Genomic DNA, 14327 nt, shown 5'->3' with positions numbered 1-14327 from the left:
GGTCACAGGAGACACATTCAGGGCACATTGTAATTTTACTTTTAATAATTGTTTTTTTAGCTTCGCGCTCTGCTCCCTTCGGGGGTCTTGCTGCCGTGTATGTAGGCACATCTGTCTTAGGCCCTCCACATCTGTACGTGGAAGGGCAGTGAGGCACCAGAAGTCACACAGAGCAAAGAAAGTTTTCTTTAACTTAAGTTATCCTGACTGAAATAACACAATGGCTTAGAGCTGTCCACTTGTGATTGGATCTGTAGACATGGATGTTAATACCAGATCTGAACGGGGCCATTGTTTCTAAACGTTTCTTCAAAAGCATCACAGAATGCTACTGTGCTCTCGGGCTAATACGACACATCACATCAAGCTTCAGTGGAGGTATTTTATTCAGATTTTTGGATAACAAACATAAAGTGCAATCTAACATGCTGGGCTGATATTTCAGTTTATTTATCAAGATATTTATACAATGTCAACACGTACTGTGCACAGCTGCTCGGCCTTGAAAAAGCTACTCAGAGTGATGGTTTTAAGTGGGTCCTGGCATCGGCTCCTGCTGCACAGAGGAGAGGACATGATGTTTTTAATACAGTGTCAGTGAACTGGGTCACCCTGCAGTTACTGAGCTGTATCGACACCAGATGGAGCTGCAGGGGGACGCAAACTGTCCCTGAACCTCATTAATCAGGCTGGACCACTGCTGAGGGTGACTGACCAATGGACAGTGACTGAGGGGAAGATGTGAAGAGGAGGAGCGGGATGTGGAGCATCAGAATAATTAAGTGGAAACCCCATCGGAGTACAATAAATAATTAGTTTAACATTATGAGAAAATTATTCTTAGAAATTAAGTTACCAGATTGTTCAGTTGAAAATGATTTAAAGACAAACATATAAACAGAACTTTGTGTAACTGACAAAGAAAAATAACAATATTAATATTGTGACAAAACAGTGGTGCAAAGATAAAACTACAAGATCTAATGAAAGTATACGACTGACCAAACAACTACCCAGACAATGTGATTCTATTCAGTGTAGTGCAATAACTGGTTACTGGTAATACAGGTTCTTCCATCACCACCCCTGGGAGCAGTGGTTCGGTCCGTCACTGTACAACACAGCGGTCATTGGTCTGGTCCTCTTGCGGTGTCTCCTGGGAAGGAGAAGGTGTCTCGTCTTTGTAATTAGAAGCTCCGTGGTTCAAAATGTTTTGCAGGATGTCTTTGCTCTCGCTGGGCGGCAGGTTGTAGAAGAAATACTGCGGTGCCATTTGAATGAACCTGGCAGGGGAGAAGACGAAGTTTTAAAAAAAAGGGGTTGTTTGTCAGCTGGATTACGTAAAAAGTATTGAATGTTTCTTTTTCACATTTTCCCCAATTTTGCAGCAAATATTTCAATCACGCACATTGAGGAGACTGATATCTATGAGCAGTTTGGTGCAGCTTGATTGAGCACAAGGGGACTGTTGGGCCTTGGCTATTCTGCTGCAATGAACTGATTCACACACATTTTTATGATGTGGAGCCTAAGAGAGCATGACAACCATAGAGGGGCTTTCTCCTCCTTCGTAAAGCCGCAACTTCACATTCCCAAGCATCTGTGCAATCCATAATCCCCTCTCCAACCCAGAGAATACTAGAGAACAGGATTATGATTCCTCCCTCCACAACCAGCCTGAGTGTGATCAGCTAGACACTGAAGTCCAGATAACAAAACTGTACGATCAGACACATGAACACAAACAAGTGCAAAACTCGAGGCTGGGACTCACTCCTCAGGTGTTATGTGGGTGACGGTGCGGAGGCAATTGTCCTCGGAGAAGGAGTGCTCATGGAACAGCACCCACTCAGGCAGGCCCAGCTTGGGGCTCTTGGCTCCGTATCCAGACAGAGGATGAATCTGTGCTACGTGCTTATGGGTCATAATGAAGTAGTTCCCTGATCCATCGACATCCCGCGCCACCTGAGGGAAAACACACCCAGACACAGTCAGATGGATCCAAACAACCTAAGAATACTTAAAAAAGCAAAAACAGACAGGAGCATCCAGAATGGTGTAAAGTCATACGTTTTTTATTTTTCCTTGAAAATGTAAAAAAGCCACAACATAACAGACAACACGAAAAGGCTTAATCCTCTGAAGTTATATACATAATATAATTTAAATTCATATTTCTTGTAATTAGTGGAGGTCAGAGACTAACATTGTGGAAGTGTCAGTTGACACATAAGAAATTAAAGCAGAAATGTCATTAGAAGAGCGGTACAATAAAGTTTGGTTATCTGACCTGCATGAAGAAACCTGCCAGCAGGGCTCTCTTCACATTGAAGGTGTTTCTTCGGGAACCGAATGCCGGCAGCGAGACGGGCAGCTCGATCCTCTTCAGAGTTTCGGTGAGCTCCGCGCGAAGAGCGTCAGCCATCAACAGAGATGTGAGGTTCAGGTAGGAATCCTGACACCACCTCTCAACGTTACAGTCTACAGCCACACGGACATGTTGTGTTCCAAAGATATGTCCATTATTATTTTCAATATAATTTGTTGTGGTTATCGCAAAAATACCTTGTAATTAAGGCCTAAGGCCAACAAGCTTGTTTAGCTATAATTTATGATGATTTTCCTATTTTTGCTGATCTTTGTGAAATCGTTTGTGTGTTTCTATGCAGAAGATACTCTCTAAACTGTAAACTCACGTGGCTCCTGCTGGGACTTTTTGAAGGCCTTGAAGATATTGATGAGTGTGAAGTGGTCTCCCTCTGGGTGCTGGAACTTCAGGTGGCACTGGCTCGCTTCTGGTTTCAGGTCCGCAGAGGGGACCACGAAGCAAGAAGGTGCTGGAAAATCAAACCCGACGTTTAGAATTCACTATGGTTTGATAAAATAAAAAGGAGAACATGGCTTTGCGTCATTGCATGTGTTACCTGTTAGCATAGCAGCTATGATGACCACCTCGCGGACACAGTCAAACTCACAGGAGGCGAGCAGAGTCTTGGCCATTTGGGGCTTCAAGGACAACTCGGACATGATGATGCCCATCTCAGACAGGTTGCCATCATTATCCAGAGCGGCCAGGTAGTCCAGCTCCTCCAAAGCCTGCATCAGACCTCCAGGATCTGTTTTTGCAACCAAATCCAGCAGACAACCATGTCTTTATGAAATGTATTTGTATCAAAACTAGGAGATTATTTATTCATGCAAATACATTTTGACTAAATCTGTAAGGGATTATTTGTGTGTTGCCATGCTGTCTAAACTATAATCCAAAGTAGTGACCCACTGGGACAATCGAAGTATACTGGCACCCTAGTGTGCACACTCACAGTGAAAAGGCAGCAGCAGATTAGGATTTTATAATCCTCACCAATATCTGGAATGCATCACGATGCCAAATGAAGTCTTTCGTGGTACTCACGAGATTTTCTATTTAATAAACATGTTTTTCGATGAACTCACGAAGAAAGAAATCCACCATGTCCACCATGTCCCACACACACACACACACACACACACGCACACACACACACACCCCAGCACTGTGACTACACTCTAATCAACTAATGTGAGGCTCAATGTGTGTTTGTGTTAGTGTGGATGAATAAATCCGTAGAAACAAAAGCACAAGAAGCAGGTCAGCTCTAAAACGATGCTCGCAGAACAGGAGCTGTCAGTTCAGCTGAGGCACGGCTCGCTGCCCTTCAATAAGAAGAAGTTGCTGTCTGTTGGATCAACAGGGAACTGACTGACTGAACCAGTCATATCATCGTCTCCGAGGACAGGGACTTAAAACATTACCCTCTGTATATCTCATCACTTTGTATAAATCTCACCAGGCCTGTCGATGAAGTCGCAGTGGCCCAGCCCGGCGATCTCCATCCTCTTGAGGAGGAGCACAGTGGAGGTGATGTCAGACTCCATGATGTGTGGTCGTGTCTCTGCAGGAAGCTGTCTGTCCTCTGGGTAAAGACAAAAACACTTGCCTGCAGGACAGAGAGCTCTTTTTTAGACAAGATGTCAGCAGAGAATTGGCAGCAGCAGATTTAAGAGTTTATCCTCTCACCTGTCGGACCTGCTAGCTGTTTGCGGCTCTCGGCCTGACCTGTGCTGATTGGCTGAGTGATGGCTGAGTTTGTTCTGATCCTGGGGTTATAAACCTGCAACAGCATCACACTGTGTTACACTGGTCGAATAGACCTGAGCACATTCACTGAAATACTAAATAATCCACCACATTTATCAGATGTTTCAATTGCTTTTGCTGATTTTTACATCATGTCTCCATTAGCAAAATTTAATTTCAACGTACATATTTACGCATCAGCAATAAATGAAATACATCAGATAATATACATAATATATGATAGTCAGAGGTGGTACTTTCACTAGATTTGATTGATAATACCTTAGTTTTTATGTTCAAGTACAGCTGATTCATTTCATACCCCTCTACTTTTTCAAATGTTGTTAAGTTGCAGCCTGATGCTAAAGTTTTTTTTTGCAAATTGATTAAAAAGGAAAAACTGAAGAATCATGACGACATAAGCTTCACTCAGCTCTTAATGGAAACATCTGGATTTGGGGACATTCTTCTCCACAGATCCTCTTAATGCTCTGAATACTTTTTTTAATGCACTGTAAAACTTTGGAAGTGAGATTTTCTCTTGTCAGCTCTACTCAAGTAAATTATCTAAATACTTCTTCATCTAAGAGACTAAAAGACATTTAACCAAATATACAAACAAATCTACACAAACATTTTCATAACTGTAAAAATGCAAAGTTCCTGATCTTTATGTTATAGAAGAGGCAATATTGACAAATTGACAAATTGACAATGTGGTTTTTTCTTGGTAGCTAGAAATCCCCTAAATCATTTTCACAGTAGCAGCAATGTGATATAAACTGTGACTCTGGAACTTAACCCTGAAAAGTTTCTTTATGTAAATACTCTAACATTTATTTAAACAACAAGTAAGGACTAACTTACAAATCTTTTCTCAAGCCCGGCATCAATGACAAATCTAATGGAGCCAACAGCCCAGAAGAAGTCCTCGTTCGGGCTGGATGTGAGGAAGACTCTGCGGGTCCGACCTGTCTCCTCCTCCCCCAGGAGCGGCAGATTGCCAGGCTGACCGGGGTGCACAGCAACAGGCAGGAGCTCACCCAGATCAGGGAGTGAACTTTGGCCCTCATGGCACAAGATGTCATGAGCCAGATCTATCTCCTGGTGGAGAGTAAGCAAAGAGTAAAGTCAGGAAAAGACATTTATTCACAGATTGTTTCATCCAACATGAGGTGCTGCTTCTTACCTGTGCCGTCACCAGAAACACCACCACATCTCCCTCCTCCTCACACCTGTGGATCTCCAGCACCAGACGCAGAGCGGAGCAGAAGTATCCGTCACCTGTGCTGCTGTGCACCACCTCCCCGGCCCCGGGGCTCTCCAGGCGGATCAGAGGCACCACCGACCCGGTGAAGTGGGCCAGCTGCTTGGGGCCGGGCTCGACCGAGGTGAGGAGGACCACGCGAAGCTCCGGCCTCTGCAGGGCGACGTCCTTCAGCAGACCCTGCAGCACGTCCGTGGCCACGGTCCTCTGGTGGGCCTGATCCACGACCACCACGCCGTAGTGTTCCAGCAAAGGGTCCGACATCATCTCCCTCAGCAGCATGTCATCTGTGCAGTACCTGAGGTGGGTGATAAAACGATTCTTATGTTCAAATTCATTAATGCCTGGAATAAATCAGCAGGTTTGTTTGAGTGGAAGCCTCTGGGCTGAAACAGCTCAGTGATATATTCAGGAAATCCATTCAGCGCACCTCAGAATGGCATCTTAATGAAAGACACTTTGTCTACACTTCAGCTTTGCCCCCATCAGTGTAATTTACTCTGATAATTAGTCTGGGGAGTGGATACTTTCGCACTTGGCTGCTGTCTGTTTATCTTTTCTCCCTCCCCTCGATGTGCCGACTTTCTTTTTCCCCCCAGCTGACTTATGGAGGGACCCACATGAGGGAGAGTGACATATGTGCACACAGGGAACATGGCAGCTGTGGAGGGGCCCCTGAAAAGAGGAGACCCCCCCACCCCCACCCCCTTTGTTCCCTCTGCCCATTGAGAATGAGAAAAGGCGGGGGGGATTTAGCTGTGGTGTGATGTGACGAAGCACTGCTGCAGGGGAGAAAGTAGGAAGAGCTGCTTTAAATGTACCTGAGGACGGATTCATGGGTGCAGCATGTTTCCAAAGGGATGCTGTAGCCCACTTCATGACCAATGTTGACGTCCATCTCATCCGCCACCCTCAAGGCCAGATCTACGGCCTGCTGCGTGTCAACCTGGGTGCACACCACCATGCCGTGCTGGAACCGGGCTGACAGGCAGAACTCAGCACACCACTGGGGAATCTGTTTCAGAATAAGAGTGAGATGAGTTGAAAGTAGGAGAGTTTGGATATTTCAGGCTGCTGACGCATGAAGGAAATGTGATACACTTGCCACAGTACTCACTTGAGAGCTTCTCCCGCTTTTAGCAGATCCACTGACAACGACAAACCGTCCCTTGGCCAGAGTGTCCATGAATTCAGACTTTGCCCTCCACACTGGCAGCTTTTTTCTTTCCTTCAGCAGTTTGTAAAACCTGGAGGAGTACGGCAGTCCGTCAAACTGATTCAGCTCCAAGATGTCATCGTAGTCTTTGTCCCCTTGACTCAGGGATTCTGCATCTGAGCACAGCTTCCCCTCAAAATATTCCTCTCCTGATAAACTGGTGACGTCCCGCTCCATCACAAGCAAACTCCTGGTCTGTCCGGCTTAGACTTCATTTACAGACTTGCGGGAATGAAGTTTTGGACGCCTACAGCCCTCGGTAAACTGTTGGACAGCTCACACACACACACACACACACCGACTCTGCGAGTGAAGCCAAATGAAAGGGCTCACCAGGCGGCCGGCCCAGTGTTGTCATGTGGCCATTAATCCCATAGAAATCCAAGAGACACACACACACACAAACACACACACACACACACACACACACACACACACACACACACACACACACACACACACACACACACACACACACACAGAAAGGGTGGTGTGAGAACAAAGATAGATGGGCAGAGACTCAGAGGGGTCTGGTGTTTAAAACGGGAACTGGCTCACACGCAAAGGCCACAGGCTGCACAGAAATGCATTTATTCATCAGCTGTGGTTTAATTCAGACATTTAGAAATTAATTATCTCAGTAGTTGACAAACTGAAATGACTGAGGGCTTTACAAAAACCACACGACTCTGCCAGAACATGAAGACCATTAACGTTGGCACAAACTCAGCGAACAATTTTTCAATCATTCTGTCAAAACTAATATGTACGTCGCTAACAGTATTAAAGGGATATTTGCAGCCTGTTGACGGTGATTTAGCTCCGTACCTGAGAATAAAGTGACACATGGTAAAGAAATAGTTTAACTTGAGCTGAACAATCAATTATTCCATCAACAGAGATGAAATCAGCGGCTATCCTGACAATGGTTTAGTTGTTTTAGTCGTTTAGTTAAGTTTCTGGGTTTGAACTTTCTCCTCTTGGTCATGTGGTTCCTTCCTCCTCTAGGCCAAAGACATTTATACAGTTATAATTTCAGGCCCTGTATTTGCTCATTAGAGTAAATGGTTGTTTGTCTCAGTGCGTCAGTCATGATGTGATAGACCTGTGTGCTCTGGTTCCAGCTCCCCCACAGTAATAGATAAACTAAGGGAAATATTCTTCACATTCTCAGTTCCCAGCTTCTCAAGTCATGTACCAACAAACTCAGTAATAAACTCAGAGTCTTTGGTTTTCGGACTTTTGAAGAAATCTGTTGGATTCTCTGAAATTGTAATTTACATATTTTGACACTTCAGAGACAGGATGATTAACTGCAAAAATCAACAATGAGAAAACTAACAAAAAAAAAAAATAAAAGTTGTAATAAATATGTGTATTGATCTTTGTATTTAGAATTCTCAATTATCATCAACATTTTTTTATTGTAAGAATTGTTTTCCTTTTTGCTTAAACTTAATTTACGAGTTCAGCTGAGTTTTCTTTTCTGTTGTGTGTGTGTGTGTGTGTGTGTGTGTGTGCGTGTGTGTCAGCAGCATGTTTTAAATCAGACACTGATATAAATAATAATAATTTGGTGCTATAATGTTGTTGAGTTCACTTCTTGACGGACGGTTTAAGTTGAGAGGTGTTTCCTGTTTCTTCATTCCTCCTCAGTCTAAATTGGTGGAGCTGATCCCTAATCAGGACTGAAGGACAACTTGACCTGGTGGTTTGATTCAGGTCAAGACAACATAACGAGATCAAAGCAGAGCGAGCGAGGCTTCAGCTTTTGTAATGTCTGCTGATGTTCGACAGGGGGCAGTGTTGAACAACCAGGCTGCTCTGGCAGAGGAGCCCTGAGGAATAAAGTAAGAGCACACCTCAGTAACTCACACACTAAGTCATTAAGATCTTTATCTTGACATAATTATTGAGTTTTCAGACACTAAGAATCATTGTTTATTAGTTGCTGCTTATTTAAAATCAGGCTGAGCAAAGCAGCTCAGTTTGTTTTCTCATTTGTCTTCATACATTATTTGTTGTTGTTCATTGCACTTATGCTCGATTGTGATGCATGTTCATATTTTTCAATGAGAATACTGCAGATGATCAGGATCCTTGTTCGTCGTGGTGACTTTTAATTTACATTCATGCTCCGAGGGGCTAAAAAAAAAGCTAGACTGGCAACATCGCATACCATCCTCTTGAGCTGCCCCCAAAATTGCACACACTCATCAGTCCCCTAAATGATGTCAGATATTTTTTTCACTGATATCTGATTCTGTACGTGAATAGTCAGAATCTGTAAGTGCAGATTTTCGGGCCTTCTGGTTTCCGTTTCTAGTTTGACTAATCAGGTTTGAGCAGGCCTTGTTTGGTTGCCCCTGGGTAAACATGTGGTGAGCAATAGAAATTAAAAATGTCAACTGGACACACAGACAGAGTATCACTGTGTGTTTTGTGATAAAAAAACTAGTCAGACTGTAAACGGTGTGTATGGTGAACTTGGTCCGGATATCGAACGACTACACCAAAGTACTGGCCGTTGCCCCAGAAGCTAAATCATCATCAGACGATAGTTTTTAGTGGAAATCCATTCAGTAGTTTTTGTGTAATGTTTCTAACAAACAAACCAACAGACAGGATACAAACATAACAAACAAACACATTATTATTAATCAAACAATGAAACTTTTATCCTTATGGGCCCTTATTTGTCTTAACATGCTTAGTTTTCAAAAGTCTCTCTAAAAGAATGAAATGAAAACCACTTGTTATGAACAGTCATAAAGGCAGTTTTATTTGGATCTGACTTCATCGATGAAATCTCTCAGTTTAAATGTTTTTCTCAAACATTCGTCTCTGGCCAACAAGTTCCAGGGAGAAACATTTTATAAATCATGTTTTCACCACCTCCTGTAAATGAGGGAACGGCCTCAAAGTACTTCTTCTATCACTGTGCTTGTAAAAAGAACATAAAAAACAAGAGAAATGATGACTGACTTACAGTATTTACACTTTACAATGGCTTTTAAACATGTTACACTTATGCAAATGAACACAGTACAGGTAGGATTTACAAATGGCATAAACATTTAACGACTAACTGACACAGCACTCACAAATATTTTCCAACAGAGAGCAGTTACTCCGACCGTTCAACACATGTACACGTCCAAAGTAAGAGAAAAGCATTTACACTTTTGAAGACAAATGGAACACAGGTATGCATTATCCAACGTGAACACTGACACAGGGGGAAAGATCTTTAACAGCTGACATCCCTCCATGAGAAACAGCAAGTCAACTACAGACAAAAAAAGAAATTGAGGAAAGTGCCAAACTCAAAAGTGCAACGGCGAGCTCTGAATGTTAAGAACGATGCTGCGGACGCATGAATCATCATAGGTCATGACTAACGAAGCCGTACAGAATTCAAACGGAATGTTGTGAAGGCAAAAGAAAGAACGGGACGGACGTAAAGCACCTCGTTGGACACGGTCGAGGGAAATGCTGGGAGAGTCATCCAACTTGGCTCATACATAAAAAAAAACACTAACACCGGAGCTAACGTCGAATGATTTGGTGTTGGTGTAATTCTCTGGCACACAATCAGTCCGTCGAAGCTGTTGAGGCTGTGCAGCGTCTGCCAGTATCAGGAGAACATGTCGAGCGCCCAACACGTGCGGACAGCAGCGCGTCGGATGTGTGAAAAGAGCTTTTCCTGTGAGAGTGAACTTATAAGGAAATAAAGTAGAATGAGCATGAGGCTGTAAAATGAGCTGATATGATATAAAAAATAAAGTCCAAGGCTTTAGATGATGATAAAGCTCCAGCTTTTAGATGATGCTCCTAGAAAACTGTTTGTTATATTTAATGCAAGGAAGAAAAAAAAGATACGATTAAATCTATTCTTTAGCACCATGGTGGCATGGATATAAAAGATGGTTTTAAAGACTGAATAAATTACACCGCTCCACGGGCCACAAGCGACACTAACAACTTGCTGAGTTGTGCTCCATGTCCCTTTATCCTCATTTAAATCCAACACTTCTTTCTATTATTCAAGCAATTTCACTGGTTATAAAAAACATCATATATTTCAGCATTTCATTTGAGAAAAAACTAAAAGTATAAAAATCACCAAAGAATGCAAAAGAAATATCCTAAACGACACCATGTTTTCTCAAGTTTTCCTCGGGGGGGGGGAAGAGAATTGCTCTTTGTGCACTAAATGGTGATACTGAAGTTAAATAGTTAAATAGATAAATAGTTCATTGGTACCTGAGCGAGGACAACAAAGCACCTGTTAGAGGCGTAGCACCGAGGTGTGATGTTCGCCCCCTTTCCTTAGAAACTCTGTGACACGTCCAAATGTCCCAAACGTCCGAACAGAGTCTCAGTGATTAGTGCAAATCGAGAAAGTCTCCACGTGTAGAGAGTTGATCTACTCGTCCGTGACGTCAGGAGCTCAGCAGTCCTTCTGAGTCTTTGGTGGTCTGTAGGGCAACGCCGGCACAGGTCTGAAACAGAAACACATGAACAACTGTTACCGATCAACAACGGAATTACACCTGAGTTTTAATTGGGTTTGAATTTTCCATCACCGGTCCTTTTTATATAACTGTACATTTACACTTTTGTACTTGACATTAACTTTCATTATCTTTACTAGATCTATGTTTTCAGTGTGTAGTTACTGTGAGGGTTAGTTAAAATTAGTTAAGTTAGGTTAAGTGTTAGTTAGGGTAAGTTAGGTTAAGGGTTGGTTGGGTTTAGGATAAGTTAGGGTTTGCGAAAGCGATGTTGATTGTGAATTTGGATATAAAACCTGCTGCAAATCAATTTGGGGCAATAAAGAAAACCTTCAAACTTCACATGGTCTGAAATACAAATCAGATGATGAAGGTTGTACTGATGCAAAATGTATTTTTCCTAAAATGATTCAACATTTTGTTTTTGCTTAAATGTTTTAGTAACACACCGACACACAACTCAGATTAAATACAAGAGGCTGCAGCGGAACAAGGTTAAATACAGAGATATTAAATGCATGTCTTGTTCTCCTTATTAACACCAGTGTAATAAATACAACTTTATTATCACCCTAAAACACAAGTGGATTAATACAGAACGAAGCACAGATGATGTCGAGGTTTTTATTCAGAATGTTTAAACTTGAATTATCACAACACCAACCAGTCAAGCTGAATCATGGCCACAGAATTGTTTTTTGCAGAATATCGTGACTCTTATGTGAATTCTTGTGGTCAAAGACCTTTTGAGGTCACAGTGACCTTTGACCTTTGACCACCAAACCCTAATAAGTTTCCCTTTGAGTCCAAGTGAACATTTGTACCAAATTTAAAGGGACTCCCTCAGAGTGTTACTGAGATATCACTCACGAGACCAGAACAGATGGACGGACAGATGGACAACCCCAATGCTCGGAGGCATGCTTTTCTTTTTTTGTTCTTGGTGTGATGGCACAGAAGAAAAAAGAAAACTCTTGTTCAAACAGCACAGTGCTCCAAAGTGGATGGATAAAATTATAAATACCACGAAAAACAAGACACGAATCATGTGAGCAAACAGGAGTTAACTGAGTCACGAGAAGCTGATGATGAAAATGATGAGAAAATCTATGAGGGGTTGAATTAGTGAAAATGGACGCAAGATTCAAATGTCATAAATAAAGCTGCAGCAAACATTAACGTCACTTTAACAAGCAGAGGAAGAGAAATGATGTGAAGCTGGTGTTGTGTGTTTCACCACTGTCATGCGGCACTGACCTGCTGGGTAAAGGGATGGTCGGAGGGGGTCTGGGCACAGTGGGGATGGGTATGGGGCGGGGTCCGGTGCCCTGGTTGTGGCCCCCCGCTGCTGCTGTGGCACTGTGACCCAGCCGGGCGCTCCTCCCTAGCGGGTCTGCAGGTAGAGGTTTCTGAGGTGGGCTGGGCTTCTCAAAGTCCTGCAGAGCAAGAAAAAACACAAACCTCAGGTTCAGTCCGATCAGTTTGCTTCAAGACATTAATCTAAACAAACAGCACAAAGCACCTTCATCTTATCCGGAGAAACAAGAACAGAAACCTGAGTCACCTCCCATCTCCCTCTACATATGGATTAGCTGTACCGACGCTATCAGGAGACAAGAGCAGACACGTTTCACTAGAGGGCACTGTGTTATCAGCAGCTTCTCTGAAGTCCCTCAGCTAAGATTAGACGAATCCCAAACACCACCTCCTCCTCCTCCTCCTCGTCTGCACCACGTCTGTGGCGCCGCTGTGCGAGTGCATGAGGTTATCTGGACGTGGTGCCATCATGTGTTACTAATCTACAGAGAGGAGGCGAGGCTGTGATAAACATCTGCTACCAGAAGGCTGGCTACTGTCACACACACACACACACACACACACACATGTGAATTATCTACCCACGCCCACCCTGACCACACACAGAGGAATACATGGACAAACTGAAAGTCATATTCACACAGAGGAAAAAGAAAGTTTCCCACATCATAGTTGGGTAAAACTTGAAGGTTTGTTTGCGGCGACTTCACCTCCAAAAGTTTGGTTGTCCTCACTCTAGTCGAGGTTGAAGGACAGAGGATGTCCCACCCTAAGAGTTCAATCCTGGTTTGTGAATTCAGGCTATAATATGAATAAAATTTGATTGAATGATTGATTGATTATATCACAGCATGAATGTGCTTTAAACATGTTTTCAGTAATAGTCGTGTAAAAACCACATCTGGACACTGTTCTTCATGATTCAGGTCCCCTCGTTCTGTACACACATTCTGATCCCCAGAAAAAAACTCATTCTGTTGGATTCAAATCTGAGCCCAGCCCGATCATTTCCTCGATTACGTGATCTAATCCGACCTGAACCCAAATATCTCCTCAAACATTTTGTCCACACCCAGCGGGGACCTGGGTATCCACACTCAAATGTGAAATACATCCAGAAAAGTTATAAATGAATATAACTTGAGACATAACATATTACATCATCATATCACACTACACTATAGTTCATGCCTAGGGTAAAAACAATGATTCATTAATGCCACATAATATTTTTCGTCTGCAGAGAAAAATAACAGTTTTTAGAGACACAACATTTGCAGAGCTCCATGAATACAACAGCCTGAAGCTTTTCAGACGCAGTGAAAAACACTAGATGCCCCACAGAGGTTCAAATGCTGCGACGCTTTAATCAGAGCGAGCGCAGCAGGTTTGTCTCAGTTCAAATCTGCATCACAGACCCACGAGGAAACTTCTCCAACACGTTGAGAATTTGTGGGTAATAAAACGTACACGGTGGGAGAGTCCTGTGATCCCATTAGAGGAATGTGCCTGAATAATAAACTATTTTACACACTTCCACATACAGTTTGCGACACTGCGATATTCAGCCCTGATAAACTCCTACATGTGGAAGTCATGGCCGCTTCAGTTTCAGCCAGTTGCTCCTTCTCCAGAAAACCTACAAAATCGGGCTGATTGGAAGGGAGAGGAAAATGAAGATGCAAACTGGCGGATGCATCCACTCAAGTGCAAGAACATTCGGGGACCCATGTGCATTCTAATGCCGCTCTTGGCAGAAAACCTCGCGCTGTAACTGGAGTCTTGGTGGTGCTCGCGTCTTAATTCAAAAATGAAGGACTGCAGTGTCCTCGGCGGCTGGAGAGAGATCTATGAGCCTTGGGCGCACGAGCACCTTCAAGACCCACTGGG

General features: G+C 43.1%; 2 protein-coding genes across 3 annotated transcripts in view; both read right to left on the bottom strand.

Moving 5' to 3' along the window:
* Nucleotides 1-368: 368 nt before the first annotated feature.
* dhx32b (DEAH (Asp-Glu-Ala-His) box polypeptide 32b) lies at nt 369-6806 on the bottom strand. The gene is made up of 11 exons (XM_020089884.2): nt 6505-6806; nt 6209-6402; nt 5310-5685; nt 4988-5224; nt 4061-4154; nt 3831-3980; nt 2925-3116; nt 2697-2837; nt 2291-2481; nt 1775-1965; nt 369-1283 (listed from the first exon to the last, which is right to left on the bottom strand). The coding sequence occupies exons 1-11, from the start codon at nt 6778-6780 to the stop codon at nt 1109-1111; spliced, it is 2217 nt and encodes a 738-aa protein (XP_019945443.2). The 5' UTR covers nt 6781-6806; the 3' UTR covers nt 369-1108.
* A 4118-nt stretch (nt 6807-10924) lies between these two features.
* adam12b (ADAM metallopeptidase domain 12b) overlaps nt 10925-14327 on the bottom strand; it is a 75784-nt gene continuing 72381 nt past the window's right edge. For both annotated transcript variants that reach the window (XM_069538972.1, XM_069538973.1), the window contains exons 22-23: nt 12378-12556; nt 10925-11108 (exon numbers count right to left, since the gene is read on the bottom strand). In XM_069538972.1, the coding sequence (XP_069395073.1) occupies nt 11057-11108; nt 12378-12556 (231 nt within the window). In that variant the 3' untranslated portion in view covers nt 10925-11056. The remainder of the gene's footprint in view (nt 11109-12377; nt 12557-14327) is intronic.

This window comes from Paralichthys olivaceus, chromosome 14 (genome assembly GCF_024713975.1).
Source record: "Paralichthys olivaceus isolate ysfri-2021 chromosome 14, ASM2471397v2, whole genome shotgun sequence".
Taxonomy (NCBI): Eukaryota; Metazoa; Chordata; class Actinopteri; order Pleuronectiformes; family Paralichthyidae; genus Paralichthys; species Paralichthys olivaceus.
This window is presented reverse-complemented; position numbering and strand designations above follow the sequence as displayed.